The 23,733-nt window shown below is 38.1% G+C and overlaps 1 protein-coding gene across 2 annotated transcripts in view; it reads right to left on the bottom strand.

The window, feature by feature from the left end:
- The window catches only part of LOC106881167 (uncharacterized), a 106,982-nt gene that overhangs the window by 79,473 nt on the left and 3,776 nt on the right, over positions 1-23,733 (bottom strand). For both annotated transcript variants that reach the window (XR_016239249.1, XM_089346520.1), the window contains exons 2-7: positions 11,061-11,262; positions 8,076-8,147; positions 4,412-4,483; positions 2,853-2,924; positions 1,367-1,438; positions 325-396 (exon numbers count right to left, since the gene is read on the bottom strand). Coding sequence is in view for 1 of the 2 variants with exons in the window: in XM_089346520.1 (XP_089202646.1) it covers positions 325-396; positions 1,367-1,438; positions 2,853-2,924; positions 4,412-4,483; positions 8,076-8,147; positions 11,061-11,242 (542 nt within the window). In the remaining variant the exon portion in view is untranslated. The remainder of the gene's footprint in view (positions 1-324; positions 397-1,366; positions 1,439-2,852; positions 2,925-4,411; positions 4,484-8,075; positions 8,148-11,060; positions 11,263-23,733) is intronic.

A 23,733-nucleotide genomic window follows, 5' to 3' on the forward strand; every position in this document is an offset into this window, starting at 1 on the left:
TAAGTGTACGTATCATCTATTGCGACAAATAATTCTACAAGTGTTATTCAGGGATGTTATTTAGCTCCGATCTTCACTTAAACACCGTATGTAATATACCCATATACACTCACAGCAATTCATCCATACAGAGAGGTATACACATGCATAAAGTAAATGTTTCGCCTCAACTTTCACGTTCCCATATATCTCACATCTCAGAAATGAGCCCACACTCACATTCACTTACATTCCTAAACTATAAATTGCATCTATACAAAGACATTACAGGTTTAGAAAGATATCCCCAAAGAAATGCTATAAAAGTAGGTTGATTCAACTTACAGATTTGTTAAAGTGGGAAGATTTCGGAAGGTCTCTGTTTTGATTTTCATAATTTTATTACTGTGCAAATGTCTGGAACATAACATTGAGAGAAGAACATTTATTGAACGCATTTGTGCGCAAAGAATTGGATGATGGCAGAGATGAAAAATAAATTAACATCATTATGAAATTCATGATGATGTTGTTGAAAATGTTGAGTAGGATGGAGCAGTGATGAGTATGCTGTTATGATGCTGATGATAAGGTGATATTCATAATTTTGTTCTATGTAAAAATTTGCAGGTTCTGTTGTAATGAAAGATATGATATTGATGATGATGATGGCGTTGCAGATTTTGTATGTGTAAAAGAAGAAAAAGATGAATCGGAGGTGGAAGAAGCATAAGAAGAAAAAAGGATTTAATGAAGAAGAATCAGGCAAAGATGAAGAAGAAAAACATGTAGAAGTAGAAAAGTAGAGGAGAAGGAAGAAGAAGACGAAGAAGAAGAAGAAGAAGAAGACGAAGAAGAAGAAGAATGACGAGAATGGTGATGGTAATGAAGACAAGGATGAAGACCTAAGTTATGATAAGGGTGTCTTGGAGGGGTGGAATTTTAGAGGCCGAGAAGAAGAGGTAGACGGAGTAGAAGAAGATGAAAAGAAGAATAAAAGCAATAACAAGAAAAAAAGAATGTGTATAGATATTGAAGTATTAATCATCTGGGGCTAAAGATACAACTACAAGGATTATTCAAGGATGTTTTTAGCCTCTATTTTGAAGCAAACACCATGCGTAATGCGTTAATACGCTCGCATATACTCATCCGAACACAGTGACATGCAAAAGCATACGCTAAATGGTTCCCTTGAAAGAAGACGCTCCCATATATTCTATATCTTAGAAATGGGCCTACATTCACATTCACAGAATGTCATGAACAACTAAGTGCAAATATAGAATGGTGATTGTTGGAGCTGAAATTGATGTAAGGGAAGACATTACAGAATTACAACGATATCAGCAACGAAATAATATAAAATAAGTTTGATTCAACTTACAGAGTTGTTAAACTGGAAAGATTTTGGAAAGCTTCTGCATTGATTTCCTTGATTTTGTTATCACCCAAATTCCTGGAACAAATTTGTGAGAGAATATTTAATATTACATCTGAAGAATTGGATGATGGAAGAGATGAAAAGTAGATTACAATCATGATGAGATTCATGATAATGTTGATAATGTTCGGTAGGTGTTGAAGCAGTGATGAATATGATGATGAGGCAGAGGAGACCAAAATATTGTGAGAGTTTTGATGACAAAGCTGTTATAATGCTGATGATGGGGGTGATGTTGTTAATGTTGATTATTCTGATAATGATGGTGATTAGAAGTTTTGTTGTGATGATGAACATGATATTAATGCTGATGTTGGTGGTGATGTTCTCTGTTGGTGATGGAGATGACGGTTTTGAAGATTGTAGTCCGTTGGCACCTCACCAAGTCGGAGCGCCTCCTCTTCACATTCATGTGGACAGGTTCGTTCGGTGAGGCGTCCGTGACTATTGATGCGCAGACATACGCTGAGGATACGGTATCTCCAGATATTCTGCCTAAACGGAGAACAGGTGTAGTTGCCGTCTGTCAAACAGGCACTTTCCCAACTTCTCTGCTTTACTAAGCTGGGGAAATTTCGTTGTAATATTTTTCTTGACCCCTGGTTTTGTTATTGTTTTGTAACTGCATACTCGTAGTTTTGTGAAAAAGCCCCACAATCCCCATCTACTGTATTGTCCCTTATACGTCGGCACTAGTGGCTAATAAATGAAAATATTATTATTATTATTATTATTAATAGTAGTAGTATTAGTAGTAGTATTAATAGTAGTACTATATCTTGTTGCTGTTGCAGTTGTCGCAGCCGTTGTTTTTCTTGCGGTACATGAAGGAGGATGTGATGGTGACGGGGAGAAGGAAAAGTAGGAGGAAAGAAATGATCAACAGAGAAGAAATTTATGCAGACGTATATTTTGTGTTGTAGGAGTAAATGATAAATATATAGAAAAGCGTAAAATGAATTACTCTGAGTTGAAAAGTGGAGCAAAATTTAAACATGTGTAATGTAATTCACAATATATGATTAGAACGGAGATCCATGAATGGTAATCAGCATTGATCGAGAAGTAAACATAATAAATAATATACAAAAAGGGATATACAAACAGAAGTCGTACACTGGTGTACGGCCATTCATACTGAATTACATAGATTTATTTATAGATGCACATGCATACACAAAATCATATTCATTAAGTATCAGACACTCATACATAAACCCAGACGCTGATAACCACACACACACACACACACACACACACACACACACCTCCTCAGACATTAACCCAGAATTGCATATTCCTGGGGAATGCGACTGAGTATATGTAATGCGTCAAGGAGATTGAGAGAGAAAAAGGAAAGCATGGAAGGAATTAAATGTTTAGAATTATATTGTCAAAAGAAGAGAATCAAAAAACTAATGCAACTTACAGAGTCCTTAAACTGGGAAGATTTTGAAAAGATCCAACTTCTAGTTCATCTATTGCATTTCTATACAACTCTCTGTAACAAAGATGTGAATCGTGAACAAACGTATAGAGGTTCGTAATGTATATACAAATATAATGCCTCAAAAATTAGGAAAGTATACGGCGATGATAACGGAGTAGACGATGATGATCATGATTCCATTGGTTGTGGTGGTGTTGGTGGTGATGTTTGTGATGGTGGTGATGGTATGACAATTTGGAGGGCGAGGACGGTTTTAATTTAGTGTTCAAGTTGATCAGGATGCTAGGTGGTGGTAGTGATGATGATGAAGAAGATGATGATGATAGTGATGATGATGGTGTTTGTGGGGGTGGTGTTTAAGATAATGATGTCGATGAGGAAGGCTATGGTAATGATGATTTTGATGATGGCGATGGTGAAGCAATTATGTAGCTGGAAATATTTTCACAGAAATAAAGAAAGTAAATCGTTAAAAGTTGGAAGGTTAGATATATTTATATATGAGTAAAGTTGCTTTAACTATACAATTAGAAGATTGAGGGGCGACATTCATCGTTCATCTAAAGGCGGTAAATGTACAGACTTCAATACAAGTTGATACACTAGTATTAAACAAGCCATAACCAAACCATAAACACATATATATATATACACATACATGAAATGTGCTGCTTCAGCAATCCCACACGCTTATGTACTAACACGCACATACATAAAGACTCCCTAAAACACACAAGCATACTCACATCGACGAACATTCAAAATCGTTCACTTACAGCTGTGGAGGTGGTTTGAGGATGTAGATAGAGACAAAGATAAAGAGCGCAATAGAATGGGGTGGCAATTAAAAATTATAAATACGACGGCAATGAAATACTATCAAGAATGATCCAAATCACTATTCTGTTAAACTAGAAAATTTCTGGAAAATTCTTCCTTCAATTTTCTAGATAGCATTGTCATACAATATGCTTACTGTCATCCCAAATATAATGCAGTTTTTATACTACTTAATTTTCATAAATAGTATAAACAAAGTTCTCTTCTAATCTAAAATATACTCTCCTTCATTTTCTACAATGCTCTTCCATCTATCTGGCAGACCTCTGAGGCCCCTATCCGAAACTTCACTTGTCCGCAACGAAAAATACTCCTCCAGTACTGTTCTGATCTCCACTAAAAAATTCAAATTTTTTTCCCATTCAAATGATTTCGACGAGTGCAGAATAACTGATAATCAGATGTGCGAAATATACATCCACAAGGGTTATTCAGGGATGTTATTTAGATAGATCTACAGTTAAACACCGTATGTAATATACACACGTACGCTCACATCCATTCATCCACACAGAGAAATATATACAAGCATGCACTAAATGTTTCCCCTCAAGTATCACGATCTCACAACTCAGAAATGGGCCCACAATCACATTCACATATATTCACAATCTATAAAATGCATTTGTACAAAGACATTCCAGATATAGAAATATATGGTCAAAGAAATAATAGAAACGTAGGTCGATTTAACTTACAGTGTTGCTAAACTGGAAAGATTTCCGAAGGTTCCTGCTTTGATTTTCTTAATTTTGTTATAGTTCAATTTCCTGGAACATTACAGTGAGTTAAAAACATTTATGGAACACATTTGTGTGCTAAGAATTGGATGATGGAAGAGATGAAAAGTAGATTACCATCATGATGAACCTCATGATGATGTTGTAGTCAATGTTGGGTGGGATAGGGTCAGTGAAGAATATGATAATGTGGCAGAGGAGAAGAAATTATTGTGGGAGAGTTGATGGTCATGTTATGATGCTGATGATGGGATGATGTTAAATTTGATCATTGTAAAGTTGATGAGAATTCGCAGGTTTTGTTGTGATGAAGTATATGATATTGATGATGATGTTGGCGTTGTAGATTGTGCATGTGAATAAGATTAAGAAGAAGAAGAAGAAGAAGAAGAAGAAGAAGAAGAAGAAGAAGAAGAAGAAAAAGAAGAAGAAGAAGAAGAAGAAGAAGAAGAAGAAGAAAAAGAAGAAAAAGAAGAAGAAGAAGAAGAAGAAGAAGAAAAAGAAGAAGAAGAAGAAGAAAAAGAAGTAGTAGAAGAAGAAGAAGAAGAAGAAGAAGAAGAAGAAGAAAAAGAAGAAGAAGAAGAAGAAGAAGAAGAAGAAAAAGAAGAAGAAGAAGAAGAAAACAAAAACAACAACATGTAAAGAATTTGTTTAATTAGAACGGAGAGCCATGAATGGTAATCAGCGTTGATCGAGAAGTAAACATACTAAATAGTATACAAAAGGATATACAAGTGAAGTCGTAAACTCGTGTACGTTCACTCATACTGAAAGACAGACTTATGTACATATATACACAGAATCACATACATTGATTATCAGACACTCATACATAAACACATACACTGATATTCGCACACACACACACATACACAAACACACACACATACGCACACACACGTCTCCACACACCTTCTCAGACATTCACAAAGAATTGCATATTCCTGTGGAAGGCGACTGAGTGTATATAGTGTGTCAAGGAGTTTCAGATAAAAAAAGCAAGCATAGAAAGACGTTGAATGTTTAGAATTATATTGTCAATAAAAGAGAATCAAAAAACTAATGCAACTTACAGAGTCGTTAAACTCTTTTACTCTTTTACTCGTTTACTTGTTTCAGTCTTTTGACTGCGGCCATGCTGGAGCACCGCCTTTAGTCGAGCAAATCGACCCCAGGACTTATTCTTTAGAAGCCTAGTACTTATTCTATCGTCTCTTTTGCCGAACTGCTAAGTTACGGGGACATAAACACACCAGCATCGGTTGTCAAGCGATGTTGGGGGGACAAACACAGACACACAAACACATACATACATACATACATACATATATATATATATACATATATACGACGGGATTCTTTCAGTTTCCGTCAACCAAATCCACTCACAATTCTTTGGTCAGCCCGAGGCTATAGTAGAAGACACTTGCCCAAGATACCACGCAGTGGGACTGAACCCGGGACCATGTGGTTGGTAAGCAAGCTACTTACCACACAGCCACTCCTACGCCTACAAAAGGATTAAGTCGATTACATCGACCCCAGTGCGTAACTGGTACTTAATTTATCGGCCCCGAAAGGATGAAAGGCAAAGTCGAGCTCGGCGGAATTTGAACTCAGAACGTAACGACAGACGAAATACCAATAAGAATTTCGCCCGGCGTGCCAACGTTTCTGCCAGCTCCGCTGTGGAGATTTTGAAAAGATCCAACTTCTAATTCAGTGATATCATTTTCATACAACTCCCTATAACAAAAAGTGAGCCGTGGAAATATGTGTAGAGGTTCGTAATGAAATACAAAATATAATGCTTAAACGTTTAGGAAAGTAAACGGTGTAGATGATGATGATGAGGATGATGATAATGATGATGGGGAGGAGGAGGATGCGAATGTTGATGCTGGTGGTGGTGGTGGTGGTGATTGTCGTGGTGTTAGTTTGCAATGTTTGTGATGTTAGTGATGGATATGATGATAATTCGGAGTACGAGGATGTTGGTGTTAATGTTCATGTTGATGATGATGCTGATAGTTGTGGTGGTGGTGGTGGTGGTGGTGGTGGCGATGGTGTTTGTGGTAGTGGTGTTTATGATAATGATGTTGATGTGAGAAGTTATGGCAATGATGATTTAGACGATGGTGATAGTGAAGAAGTTGTGTAGCTGGAAATATTTTCAGAGAAATAAAGTGAATGATTAAGAGTTGAAAGGTTGGAGATATTTATATATGCGTAAAGTTGCTTTAAAATACAATTACAAGATTAATGTGTGGAATTCAACGTTGATCCAGAGCTAAACGCAATAAATTTTATACAGACCTGAATACATGTTGATACACTCAGTAGTATTGAACCACCCATACACAAAACATAAAAATGTGTATACACATATATAAAATGTGCAGCTTGAACAATCACACACACATATATACTAACACATAAGAAATCAGATACACATTGAGTTCTTTTTTAATCTAAAATATACTCTCTTTCATTTTCTACAATGCTCTTCCATCTTCTGGGCTACTTGTAAGACCCCTCTCCCAAGGAGATGACGAAGAAGGAGAAGTATATAACGAAGGGGATGTAAAATGTCCGTAAAAACAACAATTAAATCAACAGGAAATGAAGAGGGAGAACATGAAGGACAAGGTGAAGTATATTTGCCACTTAAACGTGGCTGACCCCTAAGGGTGGATGTTACTGTTGCTTTTAGCCCCAGGAGAACATCTCCTCCAGCTTTCTATTGACACACTTTCTGTGCCCTGTCGGGATTTGCAAAGGGAAGTCATCCTTCCCATCTTGATCTGCGATACGCACGGACCCGAGTTTCAGGGTTATTTCCCTAAAAGCAACAGTAACATCCACCCTTAGGGGTCAGCCACGTTTAAGTGGCAAATATACTTCACTTTATCGTGCAGTTACTATTAATAACTCGTTCAGAGATTTAACAATGAAGGACAAGCTTATGAAGAAAAAGAAGGAAAGGGAAGATGAGAGGAGGAATAGGAGGAGAAGAAGAACAAAGAAAAACAACAATGAGGAGAAGAAGAAATAAACGGAGAAAAAATGGGATAGAACTACAAGCAGGGAAAAAAGATGTTGAAAAATATGTAGAAAAGGTTGATGAAGAAGTAGGAGAAGAAGAAGAAGAAGAAGAAGAAGAAGAAGAAGAAGAAGAAGAAGAAGAAGAAGAAGAAGAAGAAGAAGAAGAAGAAGAAGAAGAAGAAGAAGAAGAAGAAAACAACAACATGTAAAGAATTTGTTTAAATATTAGCGTATGAATCATCTGGGGTTAAATATACAACTACAAAGCTTATTCAAGTATGTTATTTAGCGTCTATGTAGACGTAAACACTGTACGTAATATATACACAAGATAATGCACTCATTCATACACATACACATATACATGCATACACAAGATGTTTCCCCTCAAGTATCACGCTTCCATATATCCTATATTTCAGAAATGAGCCCAGATAAACATTCAGACATTCACAAGCAATAAAAAGCAACTGTAGAAAGACCAGTGTCGGAGTTTAAATTAAAGTATGGGAAGACATTACAAATTTAGAAAGACATCGTCAATGAAATAATATAAAAGGAGATTGATTCAACATACAGAGTTTTTAAACTGGAGAGATTTTGGAAGGTTTCGGCTTTGATTTCTTCGATATTGTTTGTAGTTAAATCCCTGGAACATAAAATTGAGTTAAGAACATTTATGGAACAAATGTGTGAGAGAATATTAAACATTATGACTAAAGAATTGGGAGATGGTAAAGATGACAAGTAGATTGCTATATTTTCGATAATGTTGGGTGTGTGTGTGAGGCAGAATATATTGTGGGAGTGTTGATGACGATGGTGCTATGATGTTGATGATGAGAGTGATGATGAGGTTGATCATTCTGATAATGATGGTGATTAAAAGTTTTGTGGTGAAGTAGTATTGATGGTAGTGGTGGTGGAATCAATAAAGGCTGCAGTAAACACAATGGCAGGTATTAGCAGTAGGAAAAAATCGGCAACAATACCAGCAGGAGACGCAGGGATAGTAAAATTAACAATGGTGGAGAAGAAATTGATAGCAGCAATGGCAACAACAAAACAAGTGCCTACAATCCCCTCACCACAACAAACAGCAACAACAGCAGTAGCAACAACAATAGAAAGGACAAAAGCCATCAGCAACAACACCAACGAGAACAACAGTACCAATATTACCACTACCAACAACAAGGACACATTCAGTATATACACCACGAACAAAGGTTAAAAGGTGGCCCATGCCTGGAACGTCATCCTGCATGAGCAAACCCTGGCCAACTTATCCATACCAAAAGAGGCAATTGCAGCAGTGGAGAGAAAACGGTTCATTTCAGATGCATCTCAGCAGAGACAAAGAAAATAGCAACAATAGCTCAAGCAGATATTAAAGCTGTACCGATGGATGATACCGAGTACGTAACGAGAGGCAGACAACGCGGCACGATTTCGTTGCTTTTTAAATCAGAAACCCTCGCTAGGAAACATGCAATGACCCCTTACAAATCCAGCAGGGTCATTATGTATCCATCCCGTTTGGGAAAAGTCCGCATTTCCAAGATTTCATCAGGGATTTGACATGTGCCGGCTTTTGGGAAGGGTAAGGAAGCAAGGGTCAGATACCGTCTACCGTCCCAATAGAGGTGACAAAAGCTGCCATGGGGTGCAGGACCGAAATTTTCAAATGAGTCCTGGACCTCATTCATCTCGAAAACGGGACGGTATTGCACATAATGACTGAGAGAAAAAGGCTGCATTGTTTTGTTTGTAGTCAGAAGTTATTTCCTTCCCCAGCAGCTGCTGACACACCTCGAGGCTCATGTATCCAGAGAATGACCAGTCTCCTTATTAGCATGCCCTCAGTAGATAGGTGTAGTTTAAATCGTTCACTTTCTGGGATCGTTGGCTACTTAAAACACAAACAGGGTACCTTTATAGTCAACATAGAAAAGACTAATAATAAGGATCCTTTTGCTGGAAGATGAACACTTCCTTTCCGGTGTGAAAAGGTTCCAGGGATCAGATTAATATACGAGTCAAGCAAGATTTGATGAGAGATATCATCAAAAGCAAATGGTGTTTCACTAAAGAGAAAAGTTATTGATATCTGTTAGTTTTAATAGTAATTGTTATAGAAAACTACAGGTGCAGGCGTTGCTATATGGTAAGAAGCTTGATTCCAGAGCACATGGTTACGGGTTCAGTCCCACTGCGTGGCATCTTAGACGAGTGTCTTCTACTACAGCCTCGGGCCTACCAAAGCCTTGTGAGTGAATTTGGTAGACGAACACTGAAAAGAAGCCCGTTGTATATATATATATATATATATATATATATATATATATATATATATATATATATATATATATATATATATATATTTGTGTGTGTGTGTGTGTGTGTGTGTGTGTATGTGTGTGTGTGTTTGTGTGTGTGCGTGTATATACGTGTATGTATCCATGTAGGTATTTGTGTGACTGCGTTTGTTCCCCCACTCCGCAATTGCTTAAATAGAAAACAAACTAGTTAGTAGTTTAGAAGAGGCATATAGGAGAGGAGAAGGATAGCGCTCAGCGTGCTAACGGTGATAATGGATCTCGACCCTATCTTCGACGCGAAACATAAAGGTTACATTATCCGAACTACATTGCGTCCTCTGAAACATGCAAGTTCAAAAACCGTTTTGTTTGCCCGTGTAGTGAAGGCACAGCATACCATTATAGCAAGAATTCAGTCAGCCGTCATGTGCACTCCGATTCCAAACAAATGTGTGATGTGTTTCCGCACCACGTCGTCAAACTGTTTTCGAGGAGCGATATACTTGAGACAGCGGGCTTTAAGGGCTACTTCGATGCCTTGCCGCTACTATTGGACTGGGAGGCTGAGTGTGGTGAGAAACTAGTATCAGCAGATGAAGTGGCAGAAGTGCTGATCTGCTGTGAGGGGCATATATCACCAGGTTTGGATAATCTACCTTCAGAGTTATATTTCTATATGGCAAACATGATGGAAAGGAACCGAGAATAGATGTGGTTTTGGCAGGATCTCTGGTCAATTTCAATCAGCCCATAGCGTTTGACGGGATAGGTCATCGCTGCTTGTCTGCTCGTTTCCGACTTCAGAAGCTGGGTCACCCCAATGTCCTGCAGCATCTGCTTGGTGGTCAGATTCAATCTCTCAGACACTTTCATAATCAAACTTGGTTCTCGTTTATATGTTTAGGCGTTGGTTCCTTTGTTGCGAAGGCTGAGTTTGTGGAGAGTGTTTAGGAATCCAGTGGGGGTGAAACACAAATAAACATAAAAAACCAAAAACTTGAATCAAAATACTGACAATAAATTAATAATAATAATACTAATAACAACAATAATAGTAATAACAACAACAACAACAACAACAACAACAACAACGATAATAATAATAATAATGATAATAATAATAATAATAATAATAATAATAATAATAATAATAATAATAATAATAACAATAATAATAATAATAAAAACGAGAATTTAAAACTTGGAATGTGGAAAATACGTAGAAAGTGTCTAATACTTACAAATATTCAACATTCAATGGAATGGGTTGCGGGATCGAAGTCAGTCCCCGAGATGAACAATATATGTATGTCTGAGAATTCGCACAGCTACATATGCTGCAAACGTCTGAAGCAGCATGAGACTCCAAACATAATCTCATAAAGAGTACCAACACGAAAGTCAATTTAAATTGTTGGAACATATTTTCAGACGTGGATTAATCTGTAAAAACAGAAAATACAAAAAATCAGAAACTTCAATGTCATTTATTTCCCATTGGACATTCTTCGAAGGACAAAGATTGTCCCCTGTTTCATGAGATGAATTTATCTTTGATTTCATTTTCAGTTTCATATTGAAACTTACAAAACTAAATTCAATGATAATTCAATGGGGAGAACAGAGTTATTGAGTGATAAAATCGAAGGTAAACTGAACATCAATCGCACACACACACTCACACACACACACACACACGCGCACTTATACACACTATCTCACACTATCTCACACGTATTATACATATATGTGCGAGTACATGTGTATGTGTATGTGTGTGACCTCTGTTGACAACGCCACGATCACAGCAACCCCATCAACACTGACAACCACTACACAATAACATCGGCAGCTGAAATGCTTGCTCCCTGCTCCCACGGAAACGCAATCTCTTCCCAACTTTCCTGCGCTCCAAACCAACAACAACGACCTAACTATTCTTTCGACCAAACTGCTCCATATTATCCCGATTCCTTGGTGGTGGTGGTCGTCGTTGTGGTACCACACGTGAATAACAGCGGGGGTAGCGCCTTCAGAATGGTAACTATTTATGCCCTAACAGGGGCTGGGAAGCCAAATTTTTTCAGACGTCAATCTCGCGCTTTAGTACTTGTAAGAGACTAGACTAGAATTTGACGGAAGGAAGGTCTGTATAGGGCTAGTACATTGTAAGAGGTGTGTGAAGAGTCGAAAGCCCACTTAGAAGCTTCCAGCTGTCTGACAGGTACCGAATGGATTAGCCTCTGCGTGGGGCCCTAGGCATGCTGTGGCTGCCGATACGCAGACACTCCCTGAGGTTGTGACAGCTGAAACAATTTCTTGATGGTGGACGTGTGTTGGCACCATTTGTGAGGCACGTCTTTCCACAGCTCGGTCTCCTTGACAGGGCTGTAGTTCTTGGTGAAGGAAACCCCCAAATTCTCTGCCTGCTACCTAGAATATCACCAGACGTATCCAGCCCTCTACCAGTCGATCATGCACTTGTTGAGTGTCCGACAATGATAATGAAGGAAGGTCCACCAACTGCTGGCATCATTATAATGAATGAGTGGGCGGTGTTCTATTGTGATTGGCACATGGGAAAACCATTTTAGTCTTGAAGGAAGTATCAAAGTACAATGAAGTGTCAGACTACCGACCCATAGCATATTTACCAATCATGTGGGAAATGGTGACAGGAGTAATAACTGACGAAATGTACACATGTTTAGATTATGAAAGATTTGTATCTGATGAGCGGAAGGGTTGTAAACGAATGTCAAGTGGGACAAAAGATCAGATGTTAATAGACAAGATGATATTAAGGAACTGCAAAAGGAGATTAACGAGACTAGGAGTGGCCTGCCTTGATTATAAAACGGCCTATGATATGATGCCTCATAGTTGGATAGGGAAATATATGTGTTTTTTTGGAGTGGTAGAAAGTGTACAAAGACGGCTAAAAAGAAATATGACAGCCTGGAAACCGGAGTTAACATCTGCAGGTAGGCCATTAAGTACGGTGAACATCAAAACAGGATTATTTGAGGGGGATAATCTCTCACCACTCGTGATTGTTCTGATACTAGAACTTCAATCAATGGTTTTGAGACATGGTAAAGCCGGATATAGTTCGGGAAAATAAGTGGAAAAGGTTAACCAAATACAATATATGAACAATTAAGAGCTTTGTAGGAAAAATGATCAGCTTGACCCATTTGTGAACACAGGATTTTTTTCAATTTTGACATAGGAATGGAATTTGGTATGAATAAATGTATTATTTGATATTGAAAGGGTGGGGGTGGATAAAGCAGAGTCAAAGACTTCAGTCAAAGTTTAGAAGAAGTCAGCGATAAAAATATTTGGGAATTTTGGAATCAAATACCAACAAAAAGAAAGATATGAAGGAAACCGTTTCGAAGGAGTACTTCAGGAGGATCAAGATTAAACTGAAATTTAAGTTAAATTCTAGGAACATTGTAAAGGTAATGAATTAAAGGGCTGTATCAGTTGTGAAATATGTGGCAGGTTCTGGGAATTGGAACAAAGAGGAACTACAAGATATTGATAAGATCGGAAAGCTCGGATAATCATAACGATGTAGAAGGCTGTGTATGAAAATGGCAGATGTAGACAAACTGTTCAGAAAATGTAAATACGGAGAAAGGAGTTTGATCAGTGTGACGGATTATGTGAGCATGGTAGTGAAAAGTTTCAATCAGTATGTTAAGGAAAGTACTGAAGAACTGCTAAGAGCAGTATGCAATGCAAACATTCTAAGAGGTGAAACAAAAGCTGAAGTACTTGAAACACGGAAGCAAATTTGTATGGAAAAACATTTACACACTCAGTTTATGAAGAATACTGAAGCATAAGACGTGTGGAATTAACTGAAAAAGGAAATGCGCCTAATTCTCCTAATCCCACATAATATCTGTATACGTTCACTGTCACAATCTATTCATCTACTAACACTAAGGAGTGAGATATTTCTAGGAAGGTCTTTAGACGCTTGAAGATATCAGAGCCCCACTGTTTCTTTCCCTGCTGTTCATATCCAAGATCACCTACATGTCGGTCATGTCTCAGAAAACTTTTTCGAGGCCTTTCTATGAGTCTTCTAAGATCTTTCATTTGATATCTTCCGTATCGCTTTTCCCTGAGTGGAAGTATGCTTTGTAGCTCTTGTGTTCATAGTTGTTGTGGTGGGTGCCGCTACCGCCCGCTTTGAGTTGTGAGCAGCGATGAAGAGCGAGTCATTGCTTTCAATTACACCATTGTAAAGCAGCCTTTCGGGTGTTCTATTTTGCCACAAATATAACATCTGGGTTTCCCACCCTTAATCACCACCCGCACCTGCCCTGCAATCTCCGAAATAGAAAAAAAAGTTCGGTATACAATTCACGTCTTCTGGAACAACCAAACCTTGGAATTCCATAAGTTTTCTATTTTGTTGGGGTTTGATTTCATGCTTATTTCTTCCCTGTGATGGTACCTATGAGATGAGGAGGTACGTTTGCGACCCTCACTTTCGTCACATGTCCCATATCTAAGGGTAGCATCGCGAACTAAGGTGCAGATCGTTGTATCCCTCCTACACACATCCTCTTTATTGCTACGGTTGTCCACCACGGTCCCCTGTTGCATTCCTTGAGATATATACACTACAGAACGCTACACATCTTCCAACTATTTCTTTTCTACTTCGATTGAGGAAGAGAATCGTAGCATTGTTTCTGCGCGATTGTTGCTCTTATAGATTGTTGTTATTTTCTTAGTACACATCATTCTCCCTTTTGGGAGTGACATGACCCCAGGGTGAACGATATTGCTCCTATACTTTTTAATGGCACTCACCTTTCAAGTAAAAGGACGATCCCCTGCTTTGTAACGGTCACGAAGCATGATTTTTAAAAACTTCTTTATGGATTTTCAACGTTATTGATGTTGTTGTTGTTGTCTCAACTGCGCCGCTGCTGTTGATGTCTACGTTACAGTTGTTGTTATTGTTCTTGCTGCTTAAGCTATCAGCGCCATTGTTGATAGCTTTATTGCTTCTGATTATACTATTATTGTTGCTGCTGTTTCGTAACCGGTCTTGTTGTTGGAGTTGTTGCAGTTCACACTGGTATTAGTGTTGTCATTGTTGTAGTCGCCGTCGTCGTCGTCGTCGTCGTCGTCGTCACTGATTTTTACGGTTTTGAGTTTTATTGTTTGTAGTTTCTTTGCTGCTTTTAATGGGAGTGGCAACAACCTCTCCTGGCTGACTACTATAGCAGGTCGTTTAAGTACGACGTAATAGGTGAGGCGAGTACATTCTCTCGTAAAACTACTTCTTTATTTATACAGACGGATAGTTACACAGGTTATATGAACAGATAAGTACACATACGCAAATGAAGACTGAAACACATGACCATATATATATACACACACGCACTTTACTTCACACAAGGACACATATAGAGACACACGTCCACGCATATGGAGATACACATCCATACATACAAACACGTTATATGGTTGCAAAACACACACACGAACACACGCTCAGACATGCACACACAAGGAGACAGAGGTACACACAGACATATTCAAACACACACACACGTGCATACATACATAAAAACACACAAACAAGGACATGCAAACACATGAATATGCAGAATACGCACATACAAATGCACACACATAAATAGATACATATGCACCCACATACATACACACATGCATACATGCATACATGCATGCCTGTATAGGCAGACACACACACTGATCCACACACATGCACACAAACAAACAAAAAGGAGCGCAGCGTGAGTAACAGACAGAGTCAAAATTATGAAAAGTTTACAAGACGCAACAAAAATTTTAGAAAAATAAAAAAGAAACAAGTGGATATATTACTGGTGAGTGTGTTAAATTACAAGGCACCAAAAGAGAATGACTCTCCCCAGACACAACAAATTAATAGAAGATATGTATGGGAAAAATTCTCATTAGAACTGGGAGAATATTCTTCAGTAGAAATCTGGATGCATCCGTTAAACAAAAGTTACAATTTCAGCGCTCGAAAATACTATAAAGAAAATAAATTTAGAGATAACTCACCAATCATATTTCAAGCTTAAATATCATGTGTGATACCTAATCATAGTTCTTTCTAATTTTGTCACGAAACCAGCATTTTGAGGGAAGGAGTTTGTCCATTGCTTCGACCCCAGTGCTAAATTGTTATCTCATCGATCCCGGAAGGATGAAAGACATTCAAACTCAGGGAATTTGAATTAAGAACGTAAAAACGCACAAAATGTCACTACTTATATTTGTCAATATTTCTTTATGTCTGTAAAAGTTTCACAATATTTCTTTTATGTCTCTATTTCTTCTCTCTAGATTTTAAATTCTCTAATTTTCCATTTTCCTTTTCTTTTGCCTGGATTCTTATGGTCAGGCATATGTACAATATATATTCTTTTCTACGCTAGGCACAAGGCCCGAAGTATTTTGGCAGGGGCTCAGTCGATTAGATCGACCCCTGTACGTAACTGGGAGTGAATTTATCGACCCCGAAAAGATGAAAGGCAAAGTCGACCTCGGCGGAATTTGAAATTACAACTTAAAGACAGACGAAATATCGCTAAGCATTTCGCCTGGCGTGCTAAAAATTCTGCCTGAATATTAACGTACTGAATTTCTGTAATATGTATAAATGCGTATGAACAGTCAGTAATATGTGGTTTCATTATGCAACTGTATACATAAATGCATACATACTTATATACATACATAACCACTCACACACACAAACACACACACACACACAAACACACACACACACACAAACACACTCTAAACGTGCATATAGCTGGGTGTTTCTATTCTTCGAATTGTAGAACATTTCTTATGCATGTTTATAAAACTGCGATATGTATATATATATATAATATATATATATATATATATATATATATATATATATATATATATATATATATATATATATATATATATATATATATATATATACATACATATATATATATATATATGAATGGGTCGATATATGAACATATGTGTATGTGAGTGTGTGCATATATTGTATACTAGTAGAAGTGCCCGGCGTTGCTCGGGGCTTAATTGTTTTAAAGTACTGTTGATGATTCTACTGAATTATGATTATTGAGGGAAAGATTGCTATAAGTTGAAAACCAACCAATCAATTTGCAACTGGACAGAAAGCCTTGCCTAGAGCATTGCAGCACTCTGAGAAGTGGGTAACAATAGAATGTGAGGTGGCCCTGAAAAAGCTGTTTTATTGTTCTCACAATTGTAACAATGTCTTAGCAATGCAGATGACTTAAGACACGCGCGTACTGTATCAGCTCTATTCCCCTTGGGAATAACTGGCAGTGTTTGCCTGAAGTCCCCTGAAAGAAGAAGTGTTATGCCTCCCATGGGAACTGTAGAGTCTTTGATGTCTCTCAGAGATCTATGTAGCGCCTCAAGAGCACCTCTGTGGGCCATTGTACATTCATCCCAAACGATAAGCTTGCATCGTCTGAACACTTCTGCCTGATCAGAGCTGTTACTGATGTTGCAAATTGGTGTGTCCGTCTTCGCTAAGTCAAGCGGGAGCTTGAAAGTGGAGTGAGCTGTCCTGCCGCCTGGCAACAAAGTAGCCGCAATTCCAGATGATGCCACAGCTAAGGCAATGCCTTGTGTTCGCCTAATATCAGCCAATATTAATTTTGTCACAAAAGTTTTGCCAGTTCCCGCAGGATCGTCGAGGAAGAAAATCCCCCCAGCTTTGTTCCGGACAGAATTAATAACGGAGTTGTAAACGAACTTCTGTTCTGGAAGGTGCTTTGGCTCATTGTTCGCTATGTACTGGGCAAGTTCGTCAACATCATAACATGTCTCACGCAGCAAATCGGAAGACAGTGTGTTTGGGCGTTCCCTGTTTGTTGAAGGTAGTCCATCCACTGGCAACGGACTCCCGCCCATATTGAGAACAGTATCTTCGATTTCAAGCAGCGCTCTGTTGTAAATGAGGTCACTGTACTCGACGTCGATTGATGGATTCAGCAAGTGAACCTGATGCAGGAAATCTTCAGACATGTAATTTTTGTAGGTCAGCCATAAAGAGGCGGGATCACCCAAGTCGCACCATAGGAGTAGAATAGCGAAAAGCGATCTTAGTCTTTTAGGGGATTTTAACAAAACGCCCTCCGCCATAGTGGCGGCCCATTGTGAATCGTCCTCCAAAAGTCCGCGCCTGAAGCAGGCTTCGCGGAAAGTGTCACATAATTCACTGTCAACAGTTCTTATGTCTTGAAAGCTTTGTGGGCCGACAACGTCATGAAGGAGAAGGTGAAGGTGAAAACACTCATGCTGGTGGGGAGGCACAGTGTACACTCTTCCTAGACAACTGTTAAACTTGACACCGGGATTTCCTTGAACATCCTGACCTGACTTCCTACGCACCCAAGTGTTCTTTAACCACGCATAGTAGGAGGGAACCTGAGGGTATAAAAGTGTTTTGGCAAATGTGTCAATTTGGCAAAGCCTAAAAAAACCAGTCAAAGTTGTTTCTTTTCGATTGGCCGCCAATTGAGCAGCAGTCTGTTCAGTAAAATAAGTCCGCTGGCCGTTTTCCAAATGAACCGCGAGTTGTATAATGGTGGGGTTCCTTTGGTGAAGCGGAAACCCGAATATCCGCCAAAAAGCTTCACCACTGCTGATATATCGACCTGCCAAGTATTGCGACACCTCGTCCATGCTATTGTCCTTTTGAAGGCCGAACATGGCAGCGTCCGAACCCTTGTTAACATAAGTACTGAATGACAGAACTCCACATTTATATGAGCGTTGAAAATTGTCATCAGTAATGGACAGTATGGGACCACCCATCTATTATCAACTTGATGACCCCGTAAGGTTATAGTGAATCCCCCATTCTCAGGCCGCCTTCATCTGTACAGTGGATATCCATAGCCAGCGGTCTGGGTCTCGTCCACGAAACTCTTTGGATATCGTTTAGTGCACACATGGTCTTTGTGGCATGAGGAGAATTTTTGACGGACCATGCACCATGTGTGCCTTGACAATGTCGTACAGCTGTCGGTCAACAGTGGGGTTTGGGATTTCTGCTTTGATGATTTCATCTATAAGTGTAGGGTCTATTTTGGTGACCAACCAAACCAAAATGTGTGAGTCTGGCAACCCTCTCTTCTGCCACTCCACAGTATACATGTGACACTTAACAGGGTCAAACACCTGCCCTTTTTTGATGAAATCAATTAGCCTAGTCAGCTTCTGCTTGAAAATCCTGGCAATAAGATCATGCCGATGGCAGTACTGCTGGTGTGGGAGACGTTCCCGTGTTACCTCAACCCACTTGGGGTTACATGTAAACATGATGAATAAATCAGGGCGTCCATAGTGCCGAACGAAAGTCATAGCGTCTTGTGTTCCCTCGTGCATGTATCGTGGCCCCCTGTATATGTTGAGGGGAGAATGCACATTTTGCCGATGTTTCTTGGGTCAGCGTCATTATTGATGCCATCACGCAAATGGATGTAGGAATCTGATCGCAGCTTCTTCTAAGTGACAGGTATTTGCATGTATCTGTGTATTTGTATGTAAGTGTATAGGTGGCATTTCATGTGCGGAATAAAAGGTGAAAGTTGTTATAGAAAGAGGAAATGACATTGTGTTACAGGGGAAAATATTTATTTGACTCTCTTTATCTTTCATTTCTCTGTTAGGGTTTAGTTCCCGCCAATTAGAATGAGGTCATTGGTAACCATAGGTACATATATATGTGTGTATTTACGTATGATTGGCAGTGTGTCTGTTTATTTGACTCTCACTCCCCTTCGTTTCTTTGTCTTTTTTCTTGGATCGTTCGTAAACGTTCGTAAGAGAAAGTAGCAATTGAAACGATGTGTAAGAGGAATAGAAATAGTTAATTTTAGAGGGGCAAAGTAATTCTGTATGTAGTTTTAGTATCTGTCATCACAGTATCGAAATGTGATTGCTTCAGTTTTGATAGTTTTCTTTTTCTCCTTCCTTTCTTTTTGTATTTGTTGTTGGATTTTTCGTAAAGCTTCATAAGAGAAAGTAGGAGTTGAAAGGATTTGTATTAGAAAGAGGAAATTAGATTTTATTAGGGAGAAAATGTTTACCTCCGTAGTTTTACGGATTTTATTCATTATTAGGAAATTTTTGGAGTGAAAAAATGACGCAGTGACCTAACTTATTGTATTTAGAATATTAATTGCGATTGTTTAATCGAAGAAATTTGGAATTGTGTAAATGTATGAATTTTAAACATACACACACACAGAGAAAATTTGCCTTTTATAGTATAGATACACATTGTGTGTTCATCATTTAAAAAGTAGTATGCCCTTACATACTGCTTTCAAAGTGATAAACGCACCACCACCACCAACGCTCAACGGTGCTGGATAGCGCTACACTGGCCACGAGAATTTGCATAGAATAAATGTTGCACGATAAAGTGTTTATTTTATCAACACCGGAAGACTCGTAATACTAGCAATACAAGTAATGACGGTCTACAAACGAGTATATCCTTAGAGACCGCTCCGGGAACCGATATGCCTGAACAGTGCATATATTAAGCATATGAAATTATGACTGTATTGATATTGTATCAGGTTGGGTTGTTTCATTGTCTTATAGTTTTATCAAATTGCCTGCTGTGACCAGACACGCCTCAAGGAGTAACTTAATCGGAAAGGGGTATCTATATCCATCTAAACTCGGGTACATGCATGGAAGAGTATGTATACATAAACACATACATGCATGTATGAAGCTATATACACAAATGTATCTTTAGGTGTGTGTGTGTGTGTGAATGTATGTTTGTATTTATGTGTATGGGTACATGTGAATGTTTGTGCGCGTGATTTTACATAATAATATACATATGTCTGTGTGGTTTTATATATATATATATATATATATATATATATATATATATATATATATATATATATATATATATATATATATATATATATGTATGTGTGTGTATATATATATATATATATATATATATATATATATAAATGATGGCATATATATATATATATTCGTATAAAACCATGCACATACATACAAACATACATACATATACATATATATATATGTATGTATGTATGTATGTATGTATTATGTGAATAGTTTTGTACGAACATATATATATATATATATATATATATATATATATATATATATATATATATATATATATACTGTCATCTATATGCATCACAAACAACATTTTGGGGAGTTAGTAGATAATAACTTAATTAGCAGTGGAAGAGAATGTTGATGGTGGTAGCGGAGTCGGGTAGAAATTTGTCCAGAAATACAGACGATGTAAGCCAGTAAGATACTAATTAATATCTTACATCGAATTTGAAGATAACAATTGAAAAAAATTATTATAACAATTACAATGTTTGAATACGCACAAATCACCTGAATACAGGCATGTATGAATACATTAATACAAGAACGTATGTATGTATATTTGTATTTATGTATTATGTAGATAGGTATCTATGAGTGTATTTATATATGTATGTATGTATGTATGTATGTATGTATGTATGTATGTATATATGTATGTATACACGGGGTTATTTAGTTTTATTTCACTATTTTTTGCCATTGGAGGGCGAGGTGATTTCTAACCTAAGTCCAATGCTCCTTCCTTGTAATTTCAACATCAACAAGGATGTTTTTTTTAAGTTCTTTAGCTTTATGCTAACATCCGTTGTTCAGCTGATGTCCACAGCTGTACACAGATTCTCTTCTCTGACGCAAATCTCAACTGTCACGTCGATTATGTTTTTATTTAATTCAGGTTTTCACTGGGACATTTCACAAATACTTCTTCTTATGAGCGGGTATGGATTTTATTATCTCGTGGGTTCATAATATGTATATATGTATGTGTATGTGATTTATTGAGTCAATATTTTGCACAAGCTGAATAATGCTTATTTTTTTTAAAGAGTGAGAGTGTGAAATATTTTTATAAACGAAGGTATGTTGTTTTTTTCACATGACTTAACTTTAGAACATAAATTTACACTGTTTTGTATGTATTGTTAACAGTAATGTATCAGAATGCAGTAGTAAGCAATCAAAATCACCTTCAGCGTCGTCTTTAGCAATATTGCACAGACATACATTGTGTGTATATGTGTGTGCGTGCGTGCGTACGTTTGTGTGTGTTTGTATGTACATAGATGGATACATGTATAGGTATGTATTTATATACATGTCTACATACATCTTTATATATATATATACACACACGTATAAAGTAACAAGTATATATATATATATATATATATATATATATATATATATATATATATAAGCAATGTTAATTCTCTAAATGAAGTATTAACAGTAACTGCACGATAAAGTGTAGTATATTGCTACTTAAGTGTGGCTGACCCCTAGGGGTGGATGTTACTGTTGCTTTTAGCCCCAGGAGGACATCTCCTCCAGCTGGCTTATCGACACACGACTGTGTCCTGTTTGCCAAGGGAAGTTATCCCTCTCACCATGATCTGTAACACGAACGGATCCGGATTTCAGGGTTATTTCCCTTCGTCGGCGTTCGATAGCCACTGACCTTGGTGAGAGAGACAAAATCCTGGCAATCTTATATCTACTTTTCCACACTTAAGTGGCAATATACTACACTTTATCGTGCAGTTACTGTTAATACTTCATTTAGAGAATTAACATTGCTTGTTTTCACCTTTTCGATATCAGTGAAGAATTTCACTGGAAAAGTAGATATAAGATTGCCAGGATTTTGTCTCTCTCACCAAGGTCAGTGGCTATCGAACGCCGACGGAGGGAAATAACCCTGAAATCCGGATCCGTTCGTGCTACAGATCATGGTGAGAGGGATAACTTCCCTTGGCAAACAGGACACAGTCGTGTGTCGATAAGCCAGCTGGAGGAGATGTCCTCCTAGGGCTAAAAGCAACAGTAACATCCACCCCTAGGGGTCAGCCACACTTAAGTGGCAATATACTACACTTTATCGTGCAGTTACTGTTAATAGTTCATTTAGAGAATTAACATTGCTTGTTTTCACCTTTTCGATATCAGTGAAGAATTTCACTGGAAAAGTAGATATAAGATAGCCAGGATTTTGTCTCTTTCACCAAGGTCAGTGACTATCGAACGCCGACGAAGGGAAATAACCCTGAAATCCGGATCCGTTCGTGCTACAGATCATGGTGAGAGGGATAACTTCCCTTGGCAAACAGGACACAGTCGTGTGTCGATAAGCCAGCTGGAGGAGATGTCCTCCTGGGGCTAAAAGCAACAGTAACATCCACCCCTAGGAGTCAGCCACACTTAAGTGGCAATATACTACACTATATATATATATATATATATATATATATAGCAATGTTAATTCTCTAAATGAAGTATTAACAGTAACTGCACGATAAAGTGTAGTATATTGCCACTTAAGTGTGGCTGACCCCTAGGGGTGGATGTTACTGTTGCTTTTAGCCCCAGGAGGACATCTCCTCCAGCTGGCTTATCGACACACGACTGTGTCTCATTTAGAGAATTAACATTGCTTGTTTTCACCTTTTCGATATCAGTGAAGAATTTCACTGGAAAAGTAGATATAAGTTTGCCAGGTTTTTGTCTCTCTCACCAAGGTCAGCAGCTATCGAACGCCGACGAAGGGAAATAACCCTGAAATCCGGATCCGTTTGTGCTGCAGATCGTGGTGAGAGGGATAACTTCCCTTGGCAAACAGGACACAGTCGTGTGTCGATAATCCAGCTGGAGGAGATGTCCTCCTGGGGCTAAAAGCAACAGTAACATCCACCCCTAGGGGTC

This window comes from Octopus bimaculoides, chromosome 30 (genome assembly GCF_046866305.1).
Source record: "Octopus bimaculoides isolate indiv1 chromosome 30, ASM4686630v1, whole genome shotgun sequence".
NCBI classification, from domain to species: Eukaryota; Metazoa; Mollusca; class Cephalopoda; order Octopoda; family Octopodidae; genus Octopus; species Octopus bimaculoides.